Source organism: Pezoporus occidentalis, unplaced genomic scaffold, assembly GCF_034315485.1.
Source record: "Pezoporus occidentalis ecotype Australia unplaced genomic scaffold, CSIRO_AGI_Poc_V1 ctg8, whole genome shotgun sequence".
NCBI classification, from domain to species: Eukaryota; Metazoa; Chordata; class Aves; order Psittaciformes; family Psittacidae; genus Pezoporus; species Pezoporus occidentalis.
The window spans coordinates 9,019,309-9,044,756 of NW_026916158.1; the positions used below are offsets into that span (position 1 = coordinate 9,019,309).

General features: G+C 46.5%; 2 protein-coding genes across 3 annotated transcripts in view; one reads left to right on the forward strand and one right to left on the reverse strand.

The window, feature by feature from the left end:
* The first annotated feature begins 2,968 nt into the window (after positions 1 to 2,968).
* Positions 2,969 to 13,134, forward strand: CLDN11 (claudin 11). The gene is made up of 3 exons (XM_062603015.1): positions 2,969 to 3,357; positions 6,083 to 6,247; positions 11,964 to 13,134. Exons 1-3 carry the CDS (start codon positions 3,132 to 3,134, stop codon positions 12,194 to 12,196), a joined length of 624 nt encoding a protein of 207 aa, XP_062458999.1. The 5' UTR covers positions 2,969 to 3,131; the 3' UTR covers positions 12,197 to 13,134.
* A 5,180-nt stretch (positions 13,135 to 18,314) lies between these two features.
* Positions 18,315 to 25,448, reverse strand: part of SLC7A14 (solute carrier family 7 member 14) — a 30,972-nt gene continuing 23,838 nt past the window's right edge. For both annotated transcript variants that reach the window (XM_062602986.1, XM_062602985.1), the window contains exons 5-8: positions 24,414 to 24,560; positions 23,135 to 23,343; positions 21,705 to 22,582; positions 18,315 to 19,980 (exon numbers count right to left, since the gene is read on the reverse strand). In XM_062602986.1, the coding sequence (XP_062458970.1) occupies positions 19,658 to 19,980; positions 21,705 to 22,582; positions 23,135 to 23,343; positions 24,414 to 24,560 (1,557 nt within the window). In that variant the 3' untranslated portion in view covers positions 18,315 to 19,657. The remainder of the gene's footprint in view (positions 19,981 to 21,704; positions 22,583 to 23,134; positions 23,344 to 24,413; positions 24,561 to 25,448) is intronic.

Consider the following 25,448-nt stretch of genomic DNA (forward strand, 5'->3'; position numbering starts at 1 on the left):
CCCCTACATCGTAGTAAAAATTACAACTTTTACTACAGATATTTTGGAGATTTTGTTATTTTATTCATACAGAAAGGTTTTTCCTGACAGATACGCAAGTGTGGTCACATACAAGAGATTTTTTTCCTTCTCGAATCAGAGCAAAACTGCTTTGTCCTTGTTTCAAGGTACTGCTCTTGCACGTAGGAAATCCTGCTTATGTTTCAGATTATTGCAAACCCTTAATGCTACTATGTACTTGCCTGTGTTTTACAGCTGAAGAGAGAAATGAGTGGAATGAGCCAGGCTGAAGATGAATTTTGTAGTATTTTGATGAGCTCAGCCCCTAGTATGGAAGAAAATTAATAACTAGCTGTATCATTTAAACATGTTGACTTCAGCATCCCATGTTGTATTTTTATTCTGCTGTATTTTCAAATGAGGGAGAAGCTAACAGGGTGAAAAACCTGCAAAAAGCAAGTTCAAGGTGAGTCATTTCATATGAGAAAAAGCCCTAGGGTGTTGATAACTTGTGTAAGTATGACTAACTGAAATGCATATCATTTGTCAGAGAAAACAATGCTGCTGATCAAGGGAAATCTGCTGGAGTGACAGGGTAGAAAGATTGATATTTCAGCTGTTCACACTTGCCAAAACAAATAGCTTTAAAAATAGCAAGTTTTAAGGGTATTTCCTTAAGTGTATCAGTTTCTTTAGCATATAGCTGGGAAGTCATTCTTCTTTGCTTATTTTATTGATCTTGTGAATCATTGTTCACTTGTAGCATACTTCTATTCACTTAAATATCAGTGGTATTTGTAACAGTGGCAGAATAGTAAATGTTTCCTGTCTCTAGCCATGTTAATGAAATACTTCAGACTGGGCACCACGTTGAGTACTGTTGAGTTATTCTAGCTACTAATGTGTAAAATTTACTTCTTGTCTGTTGAGCTGCTGCACACTCTGGCAAATAAAATATATTTGTGAAGGAAAACATGGCAGTGTTAAAAGCTTTAGTGGTTAATAAAACTGTAACTGTAGGGGTCTGAATTATGGTAGAATGTGCCCATGGCCTGCACCTTAATATCTCTCAGTATTTACAGAAGTCTTCTTTTTTTTGTACATTAGGATGTGCTGCGCAATCACCATGTGAAATGCTTCTAATTTCAGCTTTGGAGTGAAATGGGATATCAAGATGTTGCAAAATTTTCTGGTATTTTGAAGAAATACAGAATGCTTTGAAGTATGTTCACACTTAAGTATTAGTGTGATTTCAGAGAATATGCATGGGTTTTAACTTCAAAGGGCTGTGTGGAGACAGTCCTGTTGGACAACAGAGGTTGGTATTGCTCATCCCAAAGTGGTTAAGTATTCTTATTTAAAGTTAGGTGAATGAAATTCTAGACTTGAAAAACTGTGAGCTATATTAGCAAAGGAGAGAGGCGGGAATGTGTCTGTTTGTGTATTCTCCTTACAATATACTAGTATATCTCCTGAAGAACAATTAAGCAGGAATATTGTTTGGGGAAAGATTCAATCGATCTAGAATCAAACCCTTGACAACATGAAAATGGTGGTTGAAAGTAAGGAACAGCAGGCTTCACCTGAAGTGGCTGCAGTGGAAGAATAAGCTTCGTAGAAAGATGGAATCACATTGGGAAAGTCAATGAAAGGCCAGCTGGCCGCAAGGCTTCACAAAAATACCATGGGCCAGGTAAGGAGTAGCCCACAATATAAAACAAAAGTAACAATTAAATTTCTATTTGTTACAAAAGCTATTCTCCAAAGGTAATTTTCAGCTGTTTGTATTGTAACTCCAGCGTTCAGATAAAGCTTTGACAAAACAAAACTGTGGCCTCATGTCCTTGAATTTTGAATATAAGGAGTATGTGATGGAGCTCAGGATGATCCTGGTGATGTTTTTCACTTTATTTGCTAAAGAGTGGGATAAAATACAGTTGGATGAAGAGCAAGATAGTTTTCTTTCCCAGCACTTGCAGTAGAGTAAAAACCAATAATAATAACAATATCTTGGTGTGTTGCTTCCGGTATTTCTCTCTCACCAGCAGCTCTAGGAATGAATCAAATTCATTGTTCTCTCGTTTTCTTGCCCGGTTTTGCCCTTCCTCTGTGCAGTGGGGACAGCTCTCCACTAGTGGTCTCTCCAGGCATGTTTCATCTGCATAGATCCGAGGTTCCCTTCACAGAGTCAGAAGCGCTGGAGGACAGCAGTGACTAGGGATGTGTTGGCACACACTAACATATATGTCTGTGAAAGTACAGACAGGAAAATACCCTGCCTGCCTATTTCTCCTGATGCAGAGCGGGCTGTGAAGTTTCTCTTTTGACATTTTGAAGTAGCTGTTCCCTGTTCCGTCAGGTAGACTAAAATTTACACCTATAATGAATCCAAGTAAACAGCATCTCATTCTAATTTTAGCATTTAGAAGTGGAAATAGGCGCTGTTAAACACATATTTGAGAGTCCATGAGTGTTAATTAATACTTCTAAAACCCCAGGCAGAAGCAGAGAGTACAGTGATGGGTCTCGTGTTTTTGCAGTTACTGAAAACATCAGGAAAGACTCAAGACTGATTTTATCCTTTTACTGCAGCCATGCTGATGGCTTTGATGAGATTATCAATTCCACCTTTTGAGTAACTTTGTCCACTCTATTTCTTGCCCTATATTTTTCCATGAAGAGGTACCAGTGTGATCATTTGTCTTCAACTCAAAAATCCTGCTTTATTTTTAGTCCCTCGATGCTGTATTTTGAATAGTCAGGCTGTTTGCATTTGAATAAAGCAGCCTGGTTTGTTTTTCAAGCATGGGTGGGTGTAATTCTGCATCTCCTCCTCTCCACACCCTCTTTCCCCTCTTACTCTCTTGATTAACTGGCAGAAGCTGGGGCTCCCTGCTCGCTCCTCCCATGTGTTATAGGGTTGGAGGCAGCTCTAACCCCTCCCAGGGACAGAGCTGGGCAGAGGCAGTGAGTGCCTGCAGCACATCAGAGACCTCATCCTACCAGACCCCCATCCCTCCAGCTCGCAGCAAGTCCCAGCAGACCGGATCCACAGCAGGACCCTTGCCAGCCAGCTTTGCTGAACCCCTGCAGGTGCTCTGCTGTCCAGCTTGCCCCAGCAAGGGATCGACATGGTGGCCACCTGCCTGCACCTGGCCGGATTTGTCTGCAGTTTCATAGGGTGGATCGGGGTGGTTGTGGCAACAGCCACCAATGACTGGGTGGTGACTTGCGGCTACACCATCACCACCTGCAGGAAAATGGATGAGCTGGGGTCCAAGGGGCTGTGGGCAGACTGTGTCATGGCGACAGGTCTCTATCACTGCAAGCCCCTTGTGGACATCCTCATATTGCCAGGTACGTGTGCCTGACCTCCCCTTCTCTCCCGGAGGTGAGGAGCAAAGTCTTGCTCTGAGCAGCGCAGGTCCTACTGCTGGAGGAATTGATGGCGAAGCTCCTTCAACTTCAGCAGCTCAGGAGATGGTTCATAAAATACACTAAGGAATGTGAAAAATAGCTTTCAGTATGATTGCCTTAAATTAATACTTAGTTTTAATTGTACCACGTATCATGAGTTATCTGTGGCTGTTAAGGTCCAGCTGAAGTTTAATCGTTGCTCTTAGGTGCTTGCCTTTTCACATCTTGTAGCTATAGATTGCATTGCAAAACATATATAGTATATTGAGGTATAATGGAGTATTTCAGGTTTTGCTTTTAGATGATTAAAAATGTGAAGGTTCTATTCCTTAAAGTGATCTTGAATATAATGAGTCTTTCAGCATCTATTATTAATGCTGCTATGGCTTTTAATCTTTTGGAACATCGTCATTAGTCTTGATGGTCTTGTGCTTCATGCATGTTCTAAAGCAAGACATTACTTTTACATGGCAAACAGATGTAACTCTTCTGCTTTTCTTGATCTTTTCTAATTATATAGTAATTTCTATGTAATTTACTGCAAAGCAAAAATTAAGCAAAGTGTTTAATCAGTATGAACGCATCTTTTGAGCCAATTAAGCATGCCAAAGTCTTGTCCCTGTAAGTTTAGTTAGTGATCTCACCTGTTGCAATCAGTTAACTCTGCAGTGCTTCTTCATTCTGATGTGTTTTAGATTGCACCTCCTCTAGCATGTCAGAGATGCCTCTTCCAAAGCTGACAGGGTAGAAATAACCGTTCCTTATTGTCTTCTTTAATGTTTCCTTGTTTATTTGTTTAAACTGCTGTGAAAATAATTTCACAAGAGCTTAGAAAGATTAGTCCCGAATTTTTCTCTGTTACAGAGCCTACTCTGTGTCATACAGTGCTTAGCAATACTGAATGTCTCAGACTAGCTCGTGTTCTCCCTTTCTGTGTGTGTGTATACTTTTATTTCAGTAGGTTTGCCTTCCTCGTTGCTACTGTTGCTCAGTATGATCCAGCAGAGAAGAAAGAGAAAAAGCTTGCCCTGAAGAAACAGTTGAATGAAATTTAATGAATAAGTAAACAGGTCTTTCAGCAGCAGAAACAAATCTCTCCAGCAGAAACAAATCACAAGACAAATGCTTGTGCTTCTAACCTATTTGATACCCACAGCTTTCCATGAAAGGGAGATTTATCCTGGTGTGCCTGATAGCTGAAATGTATTTAGTCTTTCACTGCCTGAGTCAAGCTTTTAAAATGGATGTTTGTATTCTCTTCTAATGGGGGTTGATTGCACAGGAACCATACTGGGCACAGCCACCTCCTTCGTTTGAGGTCTCATTTTTTTTTGCCCTGAACTTCTGAGGTAACTTCTTTTGTTAAGTTTCCTCTTGCAAAAGTCAAGCAAATATTCAATATACGCAGAGTCTATATTTCCAGGAACAGTAAAATCCTCACTCCTGGTGCCTTACCTGCATGTCAGTGGGACTTGCTTGAGGCCACTCTTCACCGGTATTGTTTGAGGCACCACAAAACTCCATGTTTGCATGTGGCAGCTTCATTTTGTTAGTGAGAATTGAAACAGACAGCATACTCTCTTTGCCGAGACTGTCCTGAGAGTTGGTGGAGGCTCACCAGGCACTGGAGCAAATCTGACACTTGCTCTTTTGAACGCAAGTAATGACCTGTTCTTGTTTATTTATATATAATTTATAGATACTATATAACATTTATTTATAAATAAAATTTTGTATATACATTTATATAAAAAAACATATTTTAAACGAGACATTATTATACATAGACCCTCACCGAGTGGTAAAAACATCATGACCCTGTGCATCATGGTCACAGCCCCTGGGTCTTGTAGCTCCTTGCTGCCTTGTGACAGGCTGCTATTGCTGCTCAGGCACAGGCAGGAGAGAGGCAGTAACTGATGGAATGCCAGGGGATCCTGTGATGTCTGTAGGGACCCAGAGGAGTAACGTGGCCCTTGGTTATGGCAACCCAAGCAGCTCTGCAAAGTGCAGTCGTTTCTTCTCTCTAAGGAAGAGCTAGGCCAGTGATTGGCTTGAGCCACCTGTCTCCTCTGAAACCCCGCTGCCAGGCTGGACTCCTGAGGTGCAGCACTGGCACGTGGCGAGTGTCCCTCCTCCTCCCAGGTCAGCAGTCCTCAACTTCTCAGGGCAGCTACTGGTGGTATCTCATGGACCTGATTGTTTCTGTGATTAGACTGTAACTATTCAGCTCTCTGGATGATTGTGGTCCTCCTCTGCTCACAGCAAGCTGCTCTTGAAGCCTAAATTCTTGTTATTTAATCAAAGCACTCTCCGTGAAAAGATACAGGAAATCTCCATCTTGGCTGTTTCTCCTGCTTTCCCTTCATATATATTCCAGCTCCATGATTTCTCAGTGTCTTGCTGGGAGAGCTTCTGTTTTTCAGGCAGTGCTATTTGTTCATTGGAAAATTTTGATCCTCCACATCCTGTGTTCATGCACTACCCACTGCACTGCAGTGTCATTGCCTATGCCTAGGGAAGACTTAATGTTTACACAAAGGATTGAACCTGTTCCTCATACTCTATGCAAGTCTTGGGAGCTAATCAAATGGGAGCCTTTCTCCAGAGGTCTCCTTCTCTTGTGCCAAATAATCAATATCATCTTTCCTTGCTTTGCCAACAGGGTATGTCCAAGCCTGTCGAGCGCTGATGATCGCTGCCTCTGTCCTGGGTCTTCCCGCTATCTTCTTGCTGATAACAGTCTTGCCCTGCATCCGGATGGGCCATGAGCCTGGAGCTGCGAAGTACCGGCGGTCCCAGCTGGGAGGGATCCTCATCATCCTCTTGGGTAAGGTGCCTCTGCGTGTGGAGGGCTGGAGGTCTTCTCTGCCCCAGGAGGGTGCAGTGCAAGCTGATTGAGCATGTTCACCTAAAAGGATGGTTGTCAAGACTAGGCTGATCCTGGAGATCTCCAGCAACACTGCAATCTGTAGCGTGAACAAAGGCATGAACAGGAATGGGAGGACAAAGACAGGGAGTGAAGCAGGGGTGGGCTGTGAATCCTTACTGTGTATTGTCTTGTGAAGTCCTCAGGCAGGGCCACAGGCACTGGTTTTGCTGGTTTGCTGTGGAAGCCATGTTATATTCGGAAAGGGTCTAAACTTCCAAGCTGCTTACAGGGAACGGATAGAGTCTGAATTCCCCGGGCATCACAGATGCAGCCAGGTCAAAGTGGAAACAGCAGAGGAGGGAGCAAGGATGTGGCATGGACCTGGGAAGAGGGATGACATGTCCCCTGTGCCTCCCTACCCCCCTCTGGCCAGCCTTGCTCTTGGCCTCCAAGTTCCCCTGGGAATTTCTTCCCGTCAATAATGCTTGTGGAGGAGCTTGTTTTGAGCAGCACAGACTGTGGAGCTCATTGTCCCCAGTGCAACACCTGCATGCTCTTGAAGCCTCGTCATCTCAGCAACAGGCTGCGGTGCCTTGTTTTTACCCGTCTGTGTGGCAGAGGAGGAGGGGTGAGGGAAAGTGGCCTCTTTGTGTGGCTCTGCTGGTCTCTGGCGGCCAGCACTGACATCATGCCCATCTTCTTTCTTCTTCTTCTTCTTATTTTTCTTCAAGTGGGCACTGGATATAGCTGTGTGCTCAGAGGGGCTGTCCTCTGGATGCTCCTTCCTTGCAAGCGGTACCTTGTCTGGCATCTTGGTGAGAAACAGTTAGTACGAGTCAGTACACCCGAAATCTAAGGGGCTGAGACCAAGGGGCCCTTTCAATGCCAGTGAGGTGTAAGGGCACATTGCCAAACATTGCCAAGTCCTAAAAGTCCTAAAAGCAGCTCTATAGGGCCTGACGTCCTGATCATGAACAGCCATGTTAAAGAGCTGTTGGAATGTGACTATCCCTGTCCCAGAGCCTTAAGTCACACATCTGGGCTTGGCAAAGTGAAAGAAAAAATGGAGTTTTTTTCTGTCTGTGATTGAAATTTTGGTGCTGGAGGAGTCTGCTCTGCTACTGGGTAGATTCTGTGAGGGAAGAAAGTGTGTACTTACAGAGACATTGGCAAATGAATGCTCTTTGGGTTGGATTTGGACCTCTTACTGATTTTTACCACTGTGAGTTTTAAAGCATCTAGATAAGAAGTGATTTGCTCATGTTCCTGATGTCCTGAGAGATCTGGGCTGGGAACAGCAGCTCGGTCACAATGTTTTAGTCACAATTGTAGTAATGCTTTTCTGTCAGTCCACAAATGAAGAATAAATAAGCTCCTTTTGCTCTTAAGGGCTTTTATTTCTTTTTTTGGGTGTGGGGCAGTGGGGGTGGGGGGGATGAGGAGGGTGTTCTTGTGTGTGTGTGTGTAGGTTTGGTTTTTTTTTCTGGTTTTATTTTCCTTTTTTCTTAAAAACCCCAAACAAACCCACATTTGTTTTTACAACCCCCAGATTTTTCCAGGCTGATCAATACAGCCCCTTTGAAGAATAATGTACAGAGCTTCGGACTTTGACATTATTTAAGCTGATTAATGATCTGTTATTTGCAAAATGAGGTGCTACCATTCCAGAGCATCTAACAAGCATGAATCAGGCTTCAAAAGACATAATACTGACTTAAAATTCATTATATTCTTGCAGTAATATGCCCTGGGTTACTCTTATTTACCCTCTGGCCACTGAACTCTCCTTCATGGTTTTTCCCAACCGCATGAGCTCCAGGCTTTTCCTCTCAGTGGAGACCAGCTCTCAGAGTTCTACTTAAATGAAAACAAACCCCAAAACACTAACTAACGCAGCAGAAATGGGGAGAGGAGATGTGATCAGGGGAGCTGGCCCTGTGGCCAACTTAACTGATTGCTTAGGGGAGGGGTGGTGGTTTATCATTGAAATGTATTAAAAAGGAAAACAGGGGTTAAAACACAGCATGGAGGAAAAAAAAAAAAAAAACGAAAAAAGGGAAAAGGAAAAAAAAGTTGAAAACTTGCCAGGAAAACAGTGGTCTCAGATATTCCATTGATTTTTCTGTCCACTGGTAACAGCAGGCTGCAGAGAGCAACCTGTGTGCAGACCCTCCTATCCTGCCTGCTGATGTATTTGTGTCTTTGCTTGATCGTATCTGTCTGAGAGAACTGATTTATTGCCGAAAACAAGCATGAGCAGAGGTTTGCTCTGAGCTGGTATGAAAACATTTCATACACTAGTGTTGATGGAAAAACCCTGGCCCATCCTGTGTTGTTGATACTAATCTGGGAGGACCCCTTGCTGGTAACCAAGCAGGCACTTTCCTAATGGAGGTGAAGGACTCGAGACACTGGAAAACACAGATTAAAAATATGTTAGTTATTGGGAATAACTGCTGCAAAGCAACCATATTAGCTATCGTAAACTAAATAAAGGATATTTATAAGGTTTTCTGGACACTGCATGAGATTTCCTTATAAAACCATAAAGAGAAAAAAAAATGTCTTGAACATAAGGAAAAATGTCATGGATATCTGTTATTTCAACCAAATGCTTTGAAAGAGAAATCAGTGTGACTTTGGGTCAGCAACTCAGAATAATTAAATGTAGCTGTGAAAGAAAAGTATTCTTCTGCAGAAAGCCTTTTACTTACTGTTAAGGAATTTGGCAGGGCCTCACTGTCCGCTGAGTTGGAGTAATCCTGCTCTATCTCCCCCACCTCCCCAAGCACTTTCTGTGCTTTTGTGTGTGTGTGCTTCCTTCTGATTCAAATATGCCTATAATGTAGAACATTAAGAGTTTCAGGTCAATGGACTGAGCTACCGCAAGTCTGTGGTCAAAAGGACTTAGAAATGCTGGAAGCCTGAGATGTATCCCTGTGGATTCACAGTGATCTGACGGAGCAAGGTTAACCTGAAATTACTTTTGCAGGTAGAAGCAGTGGCTTTTACAGGATTGCCTACTCTAGCTGCATAAAGTAGGCAAGCTTTACAGTATGTGTGTGCCCCAAACCATGCCTGGTTTTCCAGCTAACCTTCTCTGTCTAATAGAAAATATTCCTTCTGTTTGCAGACCTTCTCTTACTCTTCTGCTAGACTATATTGACTACAGGAGCTCTACTACCTGATGACATTCTTAGTTAGAGAAAGGCAAAGGGTGTCTCGGCATTAGCACAAAAGAGAAGGGGTAATAATTTCTACTCTAACACCTTTTCCATGTAGGCAGCTATTTTAGAACTTGAAACTTGCCCTAAAATGCCTTTTCTAATCCCTTTGTGTTTCCTGGTGAATCCACCTTTTTTCAGCCTTCCTCGGTGATACAGCTAGACCAAAATTTGAGTTCACCAAGAACTATTGCAATTGCAGACTGTCCTTTTCACATCTTCTCGGACAATTTACAGCCCAATCTAATCTATGCAAAGCGATGAAATCTGGTCCTGTTTCAGGGCATTCCTCTTGCTGAGCAGTGGGGTCACTGGTGACTGACGGCAGCTGGTAGCCTCCGAAGACAGAGGTCAAACTAACCCATGCAAAGTCCTCGGCTTGTGTTTCACAGCTTTCTAGTGTTGTCAGCATTAAAATAAAGTGGTTTTACATGTAGCTGAGCCACAGGCATAAGAGATGCCATTGTGTTAGTATACCTGAGAGCTCCTTGCTCCTTGCAAAGTGTTTTCTTTGATCCTGTGTTGTGGGGGAGAGTCTGGATAGATAAGTCTCTTATAGTCTGTGGACATAAATATTAATATATATGTATTTATTGCTGACAGAAAAAGAAAAGATGATTGTGTTTTTCTGGGCAACAAAGAAGCTCTTTTCCCGGAGCCCATGAGAATGCTTTGTGGCTTCCCAACTGATACATTTTTTGTTTAAATTGTTTGATGCTCATGAACAGTTTGCAGAACTGATCCACACACAGGGGAAATGCTGTTGTCTCCTCCCTGCCTTCTCCAGCAATGACTTCCAAAGCTGCGGGGCCCTTACTTTGAGGAGGTCCCAAATTATTACTGGCGTTATTAGCATCCTTCAAATGTTCTTCTCTTTTCCATAGGAAAATATTTTCTCTCACAATAACTGCAGCTATTGGGGATGGGTTTTCTGCTGTACCTGCCAGGAGCTCTGGTTTGTTCTCTGCTTTAACTAAACAATTTTTAGTTTTAATCTCATCCCTTTTTTTTCCTCTCTTGCAACCTTAACTTTTTGACACTGCTTCCAGATACCTTTTAACGCGGTCGGTGGAAATCTGTAACACTGCCACAGTCCTGTTATTGTTTTGCTCTGATTCTCTGATAGCCACAAGGATGGAGACCTGCGCAGCTTGTCCTAGAGGCAAGTAAATATTGACAGATTAATTCTTCTCGGATGTACAGGCCATAAAGGAGTATTGTTTTAGGACCTGCTTCTGTGAGGTGATTAACACCATCAACTCCTGTTGCCCTCAGTACATGTGGGGACTTTGCAGGATGGAGGTAGGACCCGTGATGAGGGTAGCCAGTGTGACCTTGTGTACCACAAAGCAGGGCATGTGTTTTCTCTCTGCTTGGAGCAAACTGTGTGTGTGCCACACGCTGAAATACTGCTGTTCCTAGCCTGGCTGCCTGCAAAGTGCTGAATTTGAACCTGCTTTTACTGTCCTAAGGGTTTCTCTTTCACGTGTCACCTGCCTAACAGTCCTCACAGCACCACCGTGGCAGCCTTCCTGCTTTTCATGGAAAAAAACTGGAATTTCAAGCAGTATTTGAAGTCTGCAGTCACCTTTCGACCTGCTGTTGACTGCAGGTAGTACACCATTTTCCCTTCAAGTCCCACTTCTATTCAGTTCAGTAGGGTTCTGGATAGCCTTGCTGGGTTTATCCCAATTACTTGGTATAGAGAAATTTTCCATAGGGAAGTGGAGTCTGCTTTCCAGAGTCGTAAGACATTTATTTCTCCATACAAAACACCCAACAATGCTTGATTTTTATTTTGTCCCTGCCCATCTTCTACTTGTATTTTATAAACCCTGCTCTGCCTAGCTAAGTTTTGGGATATTTTGTTGATGTTTATGCAACCATCCAGTAGAGCAACTGCAGTGATGCTGATTGACATGGGCTGATGACATAGTATGTGAGTTCATGCAGAAACAGTGATTTAAACCAGTTGACTCTGAGCCGCGGATTTTACTCCCTGATGCATATGGCTTTTGTGATCTTGCTTTGTATCTGATCTATTCCTAATTCTGCAGTTCTTCAGAGCATCGTTTTCAGGGACGACTTTCATTCTTCCCTTTAAAGATATTTTTAGGGAACAAATCTGTTTCCCTTGTAATAAATATATCAGGTTGTGTCAAGCAGCAGTTGTTTTCATTTCTTGTTTGTTGGTGTGTGAGAGAGAAGACTGTTCTCACTTGATCTATCCCCTCTCTGACCAGATTCCTACCTTGCCTCCTGCTCAGGGGTCTCATTGACCAACTCCTGATGCTGATGCTCCTGAGTCCCACCATGAGACTAGAAGGGAGGAGGGATAGGCTTCCACTCCGTCCCCTGTCCTGCAGAGCCTTCCTTACCTGTTGGCATGCTTTATGTCCCCATGGTGGGGTTACTTCATGGCATTACCTTTCCTTTCCCTCTCTCCCCAGCCATGTGTGGTGTTGTTGCGACGATCTGGTTTCCCGTGTGTGCCCACCGTGAGACCACCATTATGAGCTTTGGCTACTCCCTGTACACGGGCTGGATTGGCTCTGCTCTCTGCCTCTTTGGTGGCTGCGTCATCGTCTGCTGCTCGGGAGATGCCCAGACGTTTGGCGAAAACCGCTTCTACTATGCCTCGGGATCCAGCTCCCCTACCCATGCAAAGAGCGCACACGTGTAAGCATCCTGGGGATGTCCCACGGCTGCTGTCGGATGCTTTGGCTTATGGGTTGGTGTGCCCTGGGTCTGCTTCTACTGACACACGCCGCTGTCAGGCTCCCAGGGGAAGATTTAGAAAAGCAGCACAAATGTCTGGTAGTTTGAAGCATTATTCTCCCCATCTGTTCCCCCCTTCTCTAGAAAGAGATCTGCAGCCAGCCCTACCTCTTGGTCCTCCCCATTTTGTCCTAACCTCCTGCCCCATCTTCTTGCAGCCAGGAAGACTCAGATGGTTTGGGGTTGTCTGGGGGTGTTAGGGCTTTTATTTTATTTTCCAGCTTCCCTGATAAAAGGAGAGTTTAAAGCAATAAAACAGAAATGAGAGAGACACTTTCCCATTGTTAGAAGGACTCTGGGAGTTTCTCCCACCATGTCAGTATTTGGTTTCCCCTGTTCAAGGTCACTGCTTTGGCACGGTTTGGGTGAGAGGGAGGAAGGCTGTACACTCCAACTGCGAAAATGTTTCTCTTTTGCAACAAGAGTAGGGGGATTTTTCTGCCTTTCTCTGTAAATACTTTTGTATGAGTTTGATCATTTTAGTAACAGTTTTTCCTCCAACCCCCACGGTCATCAGTATGAAGGAAACAGAACCCAATGGTCCTAATTACATGGTAGATAACAGTGCCTTTCTATATAGTTTTAAATGACTCTGGGGGCTCTAATCCCCGTACTCTGGTTTGGTTTTTCCTTTTTTTCCTTTGTACAGATCAGTTACTAAAAACATATTTTTACATTCTTTTTGATTTCTTCCTCTAAATTTGTGTTCTGTCTTGCACCATTAAAGTAGCACATTTTAACACACATTGTAATGTACCTGTTACAATACAATTCTGGTGAATACTGATGATGCCTTTGTACTTTCAGTGAAACACTGTACAATAAATAACAGAGTATGTGCAATCACTGGCTTCTTCTTTTCCTTCCTTCCTGTGTGGTTCCACAGTTAGCTTTTCCATGGCAGGGGTTTCCCAATGATTTTGAATATATATATACACACATATATATATGTGTGTATATATATATGTATATGTATGTATTTAATAGCAGTTCCAGTGACAGATTCTGCTTTGCTGTGGAATTAAGTTGGCCTTTTGGTTTGTTCTTTTTTTGCTGTTAAGTATTTAAAATATGATTACTCTTCCTGCATGGTACTGACCACTGCCTTACCCATTCATTCTTTCAATGTTCCCAGTAGCAGCTTACAGCAGTGGTACTCACTTGCAGTACTCTTCATACTGGGGAGACCTAGAAACCCACTCGTGTGGTGGAGACGTACCCCCAGCCCTGCTTGGGCATGCTGGACAGAAATCATGTTGCCAGGAGTGCTTTCAACAAAAATAAGAGTCTGATCCACGGTCATCGTTCGGATTAAAACTGTGTAAGGTCAAGATCTAACCCTGCCTTTATCAGAGTATGTAGCAATTTAATTACATTGATACAAAATCCCATCTGTTGCAGGAGATGTTAACTCAGTTCAAATAAATTGTGTACGCCAGGCTTCAGGAGGAGGAAAAGAGGAATAGCTTCTCTTCAGGTGAGGACAAGGGGGATGGGTGTAGAAGGAGAGGGGATTGAGCGAGCAGAGGAAAAGATCTACCAAATGGTTTGGAGTGATGGAGAAGAATTTGAAAACAAGGCTGCTAGTCAAGCCTTGGTGGAAGGTCTGCTTCAGTTGGAGAATCCAAACTGGGCAACACATCCCTGGGCAAGGATACCATAGCTCCTACCTCTCTTGTTCTCCATGTGGGAAGCTGAGGCAGGAGCATTCAAAAGGAGTCAAAAGGAGGATGGCTGTGCTCCTCAATGGCCCTTTGCCTGCACGAACAAGGGGTGGGCAGCAGCCCTAGCATCTGCCTTTAATACTGAGCAGTCTTGAACGCGTCTCTGTTGTGTGAACTTTGCATTGCTGCTGTCCTATACAATGTACCCAAGGCGGGCAGTGGCGCGGGGCCGGTGGCAGGACACTTGTGCCCATTACATCACAGGCAGGGCACAGGCAGTTGTTGTATGCGCTGGAGGGACGCTGTAAGTGCTGCCATTGATGTGGGGGTGCCACGGGCGAAGGGGTGGCGCACAGACGTGCCAGCTTGTGCAGGCTGCCTGGGGATTGTGGATTGTGCTGCTGTTGCAGCTCCGGCTGGGGAGCAGCTCTGGCTGTTAACCCCGGGACCGACGGCAGCATGGGAGACCTCAGAGCAGAAAGCTGCTGAAGCACTGCCTGCAAACAGCCCTGAGCAAACTGGGAGAGAAAAGCACAGGAAAACCCGTGCCTGAGGATCTCTTTTTGGCAAGGCGTTGATGCCACTGGTGGGACCCAGGCAGCAAGGCATGGCCCGACGGGGGATGAACTGCACCAGGCAGCATTTGTATGTTTTTACATATTTATTACCCGTTTATACCTTCAGGTACATGGGTCTGGGGGCCCTCGGCAGGGAATGGTGCTTGCTCTGCCTGTGGTCACAGTTATTGGCAGCCAATCCCTTATCCAGCATTTAAAAGACCCTGGGCAAGCTGCTCAGAGGAAGAAAGAAGCCATATTTCAGGGAAGATAAGAAAAAAAACCAAAGTGAAACAACCCTGGAACAGCTGTGGGGGAAGCAGACATCTGCAGCTGTAGGGTGTGAGGAGATGGAGCCAAGAACAGGACAGGATATTAGTGCTGGCACCACAGAGGGGAAGTGTTTGGAGGAAGCACAAAGAATGTTAAACTTTTCTAGGTTTTAGATGATCAAAGCTAAATACCTGCTCTGCACCACCCCCCCACACACACACCCTGCTCTCCTGTGGGGTTCTCCTGGGCTGGGTTGGCTGAGGCGCTGCTGGCTCTTAAAGGCTTTTGGTGCTTGTTTGCTGAGCCAAAGCCTCAAAATAGAGTCAAATATAAATCTCTTGCTGTGGGTGGTGGATGAGAGCTGTGGTGGTCACCCTGGCATGGAGGTGATGGTCCCTGATGTCTCAGTGGAGCCCTCCCCAGCTCCAGTAGGATCTCTCTCCATCACAGGGAGTGTGCCTGGCAGCCTTCCCATTCCCCAAATAACAGGAGGGAGCCCATATGGGGTTACTGGTGGCTCTGAGCTCCCTGAAGGGGAAAGGTGGCCATGGGCCCACGAGTGATGTCTGCCTCTCTGCAGCCCCAGTGCCTGTGCAGGGGGGTGATAGTGCTGTGACACTGCAGTTATCCTGGGGAAAGGCGGGTGCCAGCAGCACTGTGAGCAGAAGGGAAGACATTGGCACTGCCCAGGGCTTTGCACTGCAATAGCTAACCTGTGGTCATCAGCTTGAGGGGTTTGTTCTTGTCTTTTTATTGTATAAACTCATAACCATTTTTCTCTCAACAGTGTAAGTAAATACCAAAGTCAGCCACTGAAATGGATCTTCTATAGAGGAAATTCTGAAGCACTTAAGGCGAGATTTGTTCATCTCTTGCTTCAGTTTAGCACTGAAAAAATATCAAACCTTCAGGTACTGACTGGCTTCACAGGACTTATATGGGAATTTTTTTCTTACTATTTCCTTGTTTAGTTTTTAATTTAAAAGATTTACATTATTATGGAAACTGATAATAAGACACATTTGTCTCTGGCTTCCTTTAAAAATCCCTTTCTTCCTCTTTGATTTTTAGATGTAAAGGCACACAATAAAGCTTTATGCATTTATTAAAATATACAGATTTTGGTAAATTTAGACTTTTTTTCATAGTATCTTGACAATATATATATATAATATGTATAACTGCCAACAACACAATCATTTGAAAAGAAAACTCACTCCATGACATATCTGCATATTTTTTTCCTTTCTCATGACACACTACAATATCCCATTGTACAGTGCACCAATGGGCTTTTGGAAACCACAAAAAAATTTTAATAGAACAAACTATTTTTAACAAACACACCAATTTCATACCAGAACTGCAGAGAATTGTTACACCAGAAAGTACCACCCGCAAAAAAAGCAAGATATACATCAGAAAGACTGAACAGACAAAGTGGAGATCATTTACAAGCTGGATTTACAACATCCCATGTCATTCAGTGCGTGACTTCTCTGCCACGTGGAGGATGCCGGTGTGCTGGAACTTGCACTGAGCGGTCGTAACTGTGCGGAGTGGATTTGTGGAGGGATGAGATCTTATAGAGTCAGTCTGGAAGAGTTGAGGTATTTATGCTCCATCAGTATCATGCATTGCCCTCCTTGGTGTATGCCCTGTGGAGGATGGTCAGGCGCAGAGGGGCTGTGTGCCTCTCATGCAGCATGGTACCACTCTGCCTGTGTCCTCCTGGTGGGTCAAAGGTGTGGGAACCTCTCTGAGGGCACCCATGTGGAAGGCTGGATTATGGGGTTACACCAAAACACGCACTTGCACCTCTCCCAGTGTCCAAAACCACTCCTGGTGCCAGTGGTGCCCAGAGGTGATGGAAATGCCTGAAAGTGTTGGACTTTGCAGCTCTTGCTTGTCCCCATTGAAGACCCTAATGCCTGCTACAGGGGAAAGCACATGAGCTCCCAGATGGAGGCTGAACCCGCACGTCTCTCAAGCGCTGCTGCCCAGAGCAGGCTCCAGGAACCCCACTACAAACCGGCCTCCCTGGGCACTGGCTGCTCAGCTGCCAGCAAGCACAGGCCAGACCCAGCCTGCGGCTCTGCTGTCTTCTCCTTATGCACCTCTGTTAGGTGGGATGTGGTGGGCTCGGGAAGAGGGTACAGCTCTCACCCCTGACACGGTGAGGACTGATGGCAGCCCACCCACATCAGACAGTGCCATGGCATCAAACACTGTTTTCCAGCAGTCCTGGGAATAAGGCGCAGATATCCTGCCCCGGCACTTCCCTGGGAAGTGGAAGGGGGATGCGTGAATGGGAACAGGAGTAGCTGAAGGGCTTCACTCAATACATGGATCCAACGGAGAGGTTCTTAGAGACACCAAAGAGCAAGGGATCAAGCCCTCATCAAATTATACAGAGTAACCAGAGAGGACATGACAACAGACACTGGTACTGGTAACTGCTCTGTAGCAAGAGATTAAGGCTGCAAAAGGAATAACAGACTTTGATTCAACAGGGTACTTGGGCACAAGTTTGTGGTTCAGCAGATGCCTAAATACCATGTGGAAGCAGGACAAAGACAACTACCTTGTACACAGTATAGTATAAGAGCTGGTAGGAAAATAGCATCAATCTTTCTCCCTGAAAAGGTAAAGCCAGACCTGTGAGGTGCCATCTCTCTTGGGTACTTCTAAGGCATTGAGGACAAGAGCAGTTAAGCACAAGTGAGAGGTGACCTTTGCAAGAGGTGCTCAGCACTGCTGGAAAGGTTTCCCAAGCTGGTCCGTGAGTGGTGCGCACATTGCAAGCAGATTTTCGGTGGAACAGACTCATGATTTCTGACTGTAGAAGTCTGGTAGGGGCGGGAAATGGAAGGAGGTGCCAGAGCGAAGCTTATGAGTCCTTTTGCCAAATCCTTGCTCTCATTCTGAAGCCCTCACAGAGGTCAAACTTCCCTTGGTTTTCTGGGGCACTCTGGGTTAAGATCTGCAGAATTGGATGCTCTTTGCTGGGAAAAGGACCGTAGTTTGTTACCATTTGGAACAGAAGCTGCAGGGAAACTTCCTCAGTCACAGGAAGTGCCTCTCCATTGAGCCCCTGAGCCCCAGGAGTGATGTGGATGGGCATGGGTCCAGGCACCCTCTGCACCCAGCAACCTGCTTGCCCACAGAGGGTGCTAGGCAGGCTCTGCGCTGTGTTTTCGGGGGCTGAACCTCATTCAGTGAACCAAAGAGTTAATGGCTTTCAGCATCACATGTTGAAAATCCTACCTCATGCCCCATCAATGTTAAATTGTCCCCTAGGACACTAGGGGCAGCCCTGCTACTGGGGATTGGTCTGGGCTGTTCCAGGGGCGTCCCAAGGATGGATCTGGCTGCAGCTTTCATCAGCTGGGTAGAGGGTGGGTGTCGCTGTCTGATGGGGTGCTTATGTAGTTTTTATTTATTCAAAAAGATGTTCCTCCGTTGCAATTGCTGACTCAGCAGTGCAGTTGTGGTGCCTGCAACCAAGCACCATCACCATCGATGCTGCCAATTGCTGACTCAGCAGTGCAGTTGTGGTGCCTGCAACCAAGCACCATCACCATCGATGGTGCTGTGGGGACACTGTTGGCAGAGAACCTGATGGCACTTCTGGGAATCATGGCCATCTTTGAGCCATACTGGGGGTTTAACTATGAGAAACATCCACGTGCTGACTACCTCTGCACCATGAGCCACCAGCTCTGTTTGGTTACAAATTGAAATACAGACACTTATAGAATGCGCAGTGTTTCAGTGGTTTTTTTCATACAGAATCCACCAAGCCAGGGTCAGAAACAGAGAAAATGGTACCAGGTGGAGACAGCAGCAGGGATTTCAGCAGCCAAGTACCCTCTGCTTGCCATATGTGGCCCACCCTGCCAAGGTGTGGCTGACCCATGGACACTGCTACTTTGCAGGGGCACAGGTGCATCCCTGAAGCATTGAGGCCAGAGCGAGCGCTAAAATGTACTTGGGGAATTACGGCACAGTCATTTCTGTGAAAGACACAATATGGTGGAAACAGCACCCAGCCTCAGCCTGGTGATGCTTGGAGAATTGGTGTCTGGCCCCCTCTGGCCATTCACACAAGGTGGATTGAGCCAAGAGTGGGTCACAGCCATCACTGTGACCAGAAACGGGACCAGGCTCCCAGCCACAGATTTGGGATGTTTGGCTGTGCTGCGACTTCAGGGTTTGATTGAAACGTGGACCAATTTCGAATGACAGTGTCTGGGGTACTTGGATTCAGGAATGACACTGCGGTGTGCACTGAGTGCCTTTGCAGAGAACAGGCTATGGAAACACTGTGTGATGTAGGACCAGCATCCCTGGATCCGTCTCTGAGCAGCTCCCTTGAAATGTGTTTGTCCATCTCCATTCTGCACCTACCTACCCAGCTGTCCCACTGGCTCAGCTATTACTTCTAGGTGGTTCAAAGAAAAAACACATGTGCTAAGAAAGTGCCAAAAATGTAAGAGAAGCACCCCACTGCTGCAGCCACCGGGTGGACATTCCCCAGGGACTTGTCCTCTCGTGTGTCCACCTCTCAACATCCACCCAGTTTGGCACGTCTCCCACTTCACTGCCTCCATGGCGTGGCTGCTGCTGGAAGATCAGCCAGTGCCAGAGGAGCAGCTGGCACTCACCAGAGCGAGACCTGACCAAAGGAGCCAGGACAGGCCACAGGTGTGTTGGTTCAGGGCCAATGGCAATCACAGAGCATGTCCCAAGGACCAGAGGTGAGCAAGGGGGGTGGTGGAGGACCCGGGGATGGTGGGACAGGATGGGGGAACCATGGATGGGGACCCTTCCTCATTGGCTGGGCGGTGCAGCACCCCACTGTCCACCCTGCTACTCAGGCGAGTAGTCCAACTCATCATTGGCAATAAGAGCCTCCGACGGCTGTTTGTGCCTGCCTTTGCTTTTCGACCTGCCACTCGTCCGATGGCTTTCCTTTGCTCCTGCCATTTGCTGGTACGAGAAGCCCTTGTCCTCGGAGGGACCCCAGTCTGGGAAGCCCTCACCCTCAGTGGCATAGGAGAAGCCATCATCCACAGAGAAGGGATCGACATCCACATCATAGCGCTGATAGGTGCTCTGGTGGAGGGCCTCCTCCCGAGCGCTGATCTCTAGTGTGCTGTTCCACATCCCATAGCCAAAGTATATGAGCAGACCTGTGGCGGGTGAAAGGGAGAGGGTTGGACACCAGCTGCTTTGATAAAACACCATGCCCTAGAATGGCCTCTGACCCCAAAACCCACATCAGGTGTGGATTGGGGATGCAGCCCAGCTCACCACTGGCCTCTTCCACCTACACTGGGCTGGCTCCAGCTGATAATTAAGTGTAAGTAAATATACCTCTATTTTTAAAGCCTAGTGTATGCTGTAGTTGATGTCTGCTCTTTGAAGCTGCTGAGCGTGTGTTTTGAGGCTGCCAGCTGTGACCTGAGAGCTGTATGTTTTAAACATCAGCTGGGATTGCTGCTGGCCATGCTATCATGCCATCTGCAGCCTCGGTAGGACCACAGCTCCCAGCAGATGTGTGGAGGCTCCCAAGTCCCAGCAACCCACATCTCCACCTGTTATCCTCCTGGCTATCTTTTTCTTCTTGGAGTTTTCTCATGCCCTCAATCTCTCTCCTGCTGGTGCTCACAGCCATGTGTGCCCTAGGGCTTTCAGGATGGGTGTATTTGGTATTAAACCAGCTCTGAAACACTGTCTTCTTCCCCTCAGTAATTCCATTTTGTCTTCTCCCACCTGATCTCACCTTTCTGCACCAATGCTTTCGCTGGAAGCAAATGTAGCTGGAGATCTAATTTCCAGTGCACCTGGGTTTAACCTGCACCCGATATGTGCATGCAGAAACCCAGTCCTCTCCACAGGTTAGGACTGGCCATGGGGAACTGCTTCTGAGGTTAAATCCAGAGTCTGTGTGGCAGGACTGCACATCTCTGCCATAAAGGCAAATGGGATGTACCTCCTCAGCAGGCAAGAAGTCACGGATGGGACTGGTGGAGTCCATTACACATTAATGGTGTGGCTTAATTGACTCACTGCCATTGCTGGCAGCTGGGTCTGTTGTCTGCAACTGTTGCCCCTGTGGGCTGCTGAAATACATATGTTTACCTCTGGGGTTATCATTTCTCTGTAAAGAGCCCCTTGGCTTGGTACTGTCTTGTTGCTTCAGTTCTCTATAGTACAGGCTTGGGAGCCTTCAGGAGGAGCAATGAGAGCTGATCTTTTTCTCTTGGATTTGTGGAGTAAGTGGGTTGCAATGTAAAGCAAGGGAAACTATGAACCCAGAACAACATGCCAAGCTGTGGACATGTTCCAGGAAGACTAAATTTGGCAGAAAAGTCTACAACAGAGCCTGCAAGTCCTGAGATCCCCCTCCCACAGAGTTAAGGACTTAGACCAAGAAAAGGGGATACAATCCACAGATCCCTTGGCTCTGATTCTCCAGGGCTGTTGGGGTTGTGCAGCTCTGGGCTTTGGAAAAGCAGTGCTGAGATGTTGGTGTGGGCTGCTGAAGAGCTCAAGTGGGTGAAATAGAAAGAAAGCAGGCAGATTTCTGTAGGAAACCTGCCTCTGAGGCAATCTGCAGAACCCACCTACTTTGCATCAAAAGACTCATCAAAACAGTCACCTTTGCATGGAGCAGTTTACTGCCATCAAGCTGACATTTTCTGGAGGTGTAATTTTCTATTGAGCTGTGGTTCAGGGACTTGATTAACTGAGGTTTCTAAGAACTTCAGGATGACAAGGGACAAATGAAAAGGACTGGGTATGTCCCAGGTGAAGAAGCATTGCCTAAGCACTCTGATTAGGCAAGTTATTATTAAAACCCTTTCAAAAGAGCATTAGATAGAAGAATAAAACAAATGAACCTGGGACTCACCCACAAAACACCATACGGCAAATCGGATCCACGTGACTGTGGAGAGCTTCAGCATGAGATAGATATTCACCAGCATAGCAAAGGCAGGGACAAAGGGCAGGCAAGGTGCCATGTAGGGCAGCTTCTTGGGGTTTTCTGGCTGCTGCAGGATCACAAACACCAGCACAATGATGAGCAGGATCATCAGCACGACGAGGAGGACAGCCCACCAGCTCTGCTCGTAGATGTAGTCTGCCCCAAAAATGATGAAGGAGCAGAAGATGAACATGAGGACGAAGAGCAGGAGCACGCAGGTGGTGACCGTGTGGCCAGTGGCCACTGTGGGGCGGTCCATTTTCCCTGGCAGTCCGAGGTGGATTCGCATCGTGTAGTAGCGAGGGCCAATCAACTTCTTCAGCTTGATGAGGTAGATGTTCTCAGACTCATCTGCCTCTATCCCTGTGGTCATGTCTACTGTGCCGTAATTGGGGTGATTCACACTGTAGGTGGATTTATCGGATTTCCCGATTAGCATCTCGTTGTCCCCCAGTGATGGAAGATTTTTTGCTCCACATGTGTTGGTTGGTGGGCCAGTGAACTCTTCTCCTTCACTGCCCGGGGAGCAAGCCTCCTTCTCACAGTCTGCCAGGATGCCCTCCTTCTTCTTGGTGTGCTCCTCGGAGAGGAATTTGACAAAGCCATCAATGTCACTCTCGGGCTGGTATCGGAGGAGCAGGACACAGACGGAGACCAGCGTATAGGCAAGCAGCGTGCCGATGGACATCATTTCTATCAGGTCCCGCAGGCTAACCAGCAAGGAGAGCAATGCTGCGAGGAATCCGGAGACGATACAAGCCACTACAGGGGTTTCCGTGTAAGAACTGATGTGGGACAAAAATCTGGAGTGCGAAACAGTTGCATAAGGTTAAAACTGCAGATCACAGTGGTTCCCTGTTTCAATTACCCTTACCTGAGGCCAGGCTCAGAGCTGTGGTCCCTGCAGCTCTCGTTGCTTCTTGAAGCTTAGACTCCAGACAGCTGGGGACTGGAAATATTGTTGAGGCTGGATCTGGAGTTACATCTAGGTCTAACCAGCAATGAAATGGGCATTTGGACACTTGCGAGTAAGTGCCAAGATTTTATGCATATTAGCTGCTCTTCTTTGCAAGTAACTCTTGAATTGAGCGCTCATCCTCGCATAAGCTGAACCTCTAGGTACCAGCACCAAATGAGAAACTTTTGCATAGATCACTCCTAATTCCACCCCCTACACACCATGATTTTGCTTTGGTGTGTGCCCCATTCTGCAGGCACTGAGTCTGTGCATGACCACTGCTCCCTGCAGTGATGCCACTGGCTTGTTAGGGCACAGGAGAGACCCCCTCCTCAGAAAACCACCCCTTGGGGTTCCAAGGGGGGAAAAATTGAATGCCAGCATGGGCATGACTGACCTGAAGAGCAGTCCATCACCAGCCATGGCATAAATAACTCTCGGCATTGGGAAGAGGGATCCCAGCAAGCTGACAGTCAGGCCAGCCACAGACCCGATGGCAACGATGAACTTGGCTGCATTGAAGCCATGAGCCACGAACATTTCCATCAGTGGGGACTCTGTGTCAATGGCATCATAGGGCACCATCAGTGTGAGGATGATGCTCACCTGGGGAGAAGACAAGAGTAGCAGGACACAGGTATCAGCAGCAGTGTGCAAGGGCTGCTTTTCAAGGGTGGAAAGCCAAAAATTCCCAGTCTGACAGGGACTGCATCCCTATGTCCTCTGAGGAGGGGATGTAAAATGCTGGAGGTAAGGTCTATAAACACTTTGCTGTTACCACTCCTGGGTGGTTAATCCAGGAACTGTGGGGCCTCAGACTGCCACTGCAAGGTGACACCTTGAACCTTGCTGCTGTGGTGATGCAGGAGGCTGGTGGGACTAGGAGAGGTTAGTTACACCTGCACTGGCCATGTTCCTGTGCAGGGACAGCACTGCCGGAGTCATGTACTCCTCATGGGTCATGTGAAAACCCAAGACATCGTTGCTTGGGGCTACACTCTGATCCTATTCAAGCCAAAGAAATTGGTTTTGAAGGAAGGGCACCATGCTGCAGGAGAGGCAGTGGGTGAGTTTAATTGAAATGATCAGAACAGTGTTTTTTCTCCTTTGTGACTCAATTTTGCTTTTTACAAGGAAAATCCCTGAGTACAGGCATGCACTTACAGGGATGCAGAGCAGCTGGGTATCTCTGGCATGGCTATCCCTGCCCACCCTCCCACTCACTTGAACCCTCTCCCATATCTCCATCGGAGGCAGTGCTGCTTTCCCCCAAAACATGCAGAAAGTTGCTGCAGTGCTGCTGCTCCTGTTTTGCTGCACTTATGGAAGCAAAAATAGCTGTGGATCAGGATGAGGGGTGAGGACAAAGCTGGCTGCCACCATCTCCCTGCAGCCAGCAGAGGGATCTCGGCAGGGTGTCGGGAGCCTGAAAAGAAACTGGGCTGTGGCCGAGGTGAGGCTCGGCAGGATGATTCAGACACACGGAAACACAGCTGATGTCTCAGTTCCCACCACAGAAAGGGCCCTTGTCTGAGGGTCAGACCGGCGCCCTGGCTCATGGGGAGGGCAGCCGCGCAGATGCCCAGAAGGGATGCACTATATATATAATTTTTTAAAGAATATACATGCATAAATACATATTCATGTACATTTACATATGTACAACTAGTACTTACTGACACATATGCTGTCAAGCACATGACGAGTGATGCCGTGATGGCGTAAGGGATGGAGGTGTTGGGGTTCTTTGCTTCTTCTCCCGTGGTAGCAATGATGTCAAAGCCGATGAAGGCATAGAAACAGGTCGCAGCCCCTTTGAGCACCTGCGTGGGGGATCAAGCATCTGAGTGCCAGGAGGGGGGCTGGCACCCAGCCAGGGAGAGGGAATCAAGCAGAAATGAAGGAGCCCCGTTCTGCCTCCTTGGAGCTACAGGGTGAGTGGGGCAGATCAAGGGGTGCACACATATTGCTGGGCATTCCCATCAGGGACTGACCCTGGGAACACCCATAGCATAGTGATCTGGCCTAGGGAAAAGATTCCAACATGTGGCCTGAGCCACTGGGGGCGTCTGCAGCTCACTCGTGGTGCACCACAAACCTGAGTCCATGCAGTGCCCAAATCTGCTGGGAGATCCTGGCAGTGACAGAGGAGACAATTAACCAATTTCAGGTTTGCTTTCACAATCCTCCACCTCAAATCCCTTTATATTATTAGGGATTTACAGCATGTTTACATGCTTAGCAAGATGTCTCATGTGGCAGCAAGGTCTGCTAGCAGAGGAAGCAGAAGAGAGCAGCAACAGTCAGATGTACTCCATTTTCCAAACAACCTTTGTTTTGCTTGGAAGCTGCAGACAGGTTAGGAGCACACATTGGAGCACTTGAATGGGGAATTATTTGTACTGTTTGGTTATTTTTTTTAATATGATTTTTAAAAATATACAATAGTAGCAAGGACATTGATAGGAAAGCAATGCTGGAGTAGGCTAAAGACTGTGTGGCTGTGAGTGACCCTTTGCATATGTCTAGCTAGTTAGCTGGGTATCACACGTTCTTCACATTGCTGTCACCTCAGCTGTCTAGTGATGGAGCACACAGTAACACCTCTTTCAGGAGACTACCTTTTTAAAGTATCCCCTATGTTCCTGGGGATCTCACGCTTGTGCTTTGGTGGATTTACTTTTACAAACAAATAGACAAACAGCCAGCTG

Coding starts and splice junctions, on each gene's coding strand:
- CLDN11 (XM_062603015.1), top strand. CDS start 3,132: ATGGTGGCCACCTGCCTGCACCTGGCCGGATTTGTCTGCAGTTTCATA. Junction 3,358..6,082: donor GGACATCCTCATATTGCCAG/GTACGTGTGCCT, acceptor CTTTGCCAACAG/GGTATGTCCAAGCCTGTCGA. Junction 6,248..11,963: donor GATCCTCATCATCCTCTTGG/GTAAGGTGCCTC, acceptor CTCTCTCCCCAG/CCATGTGTGGTGTTGTTGCG.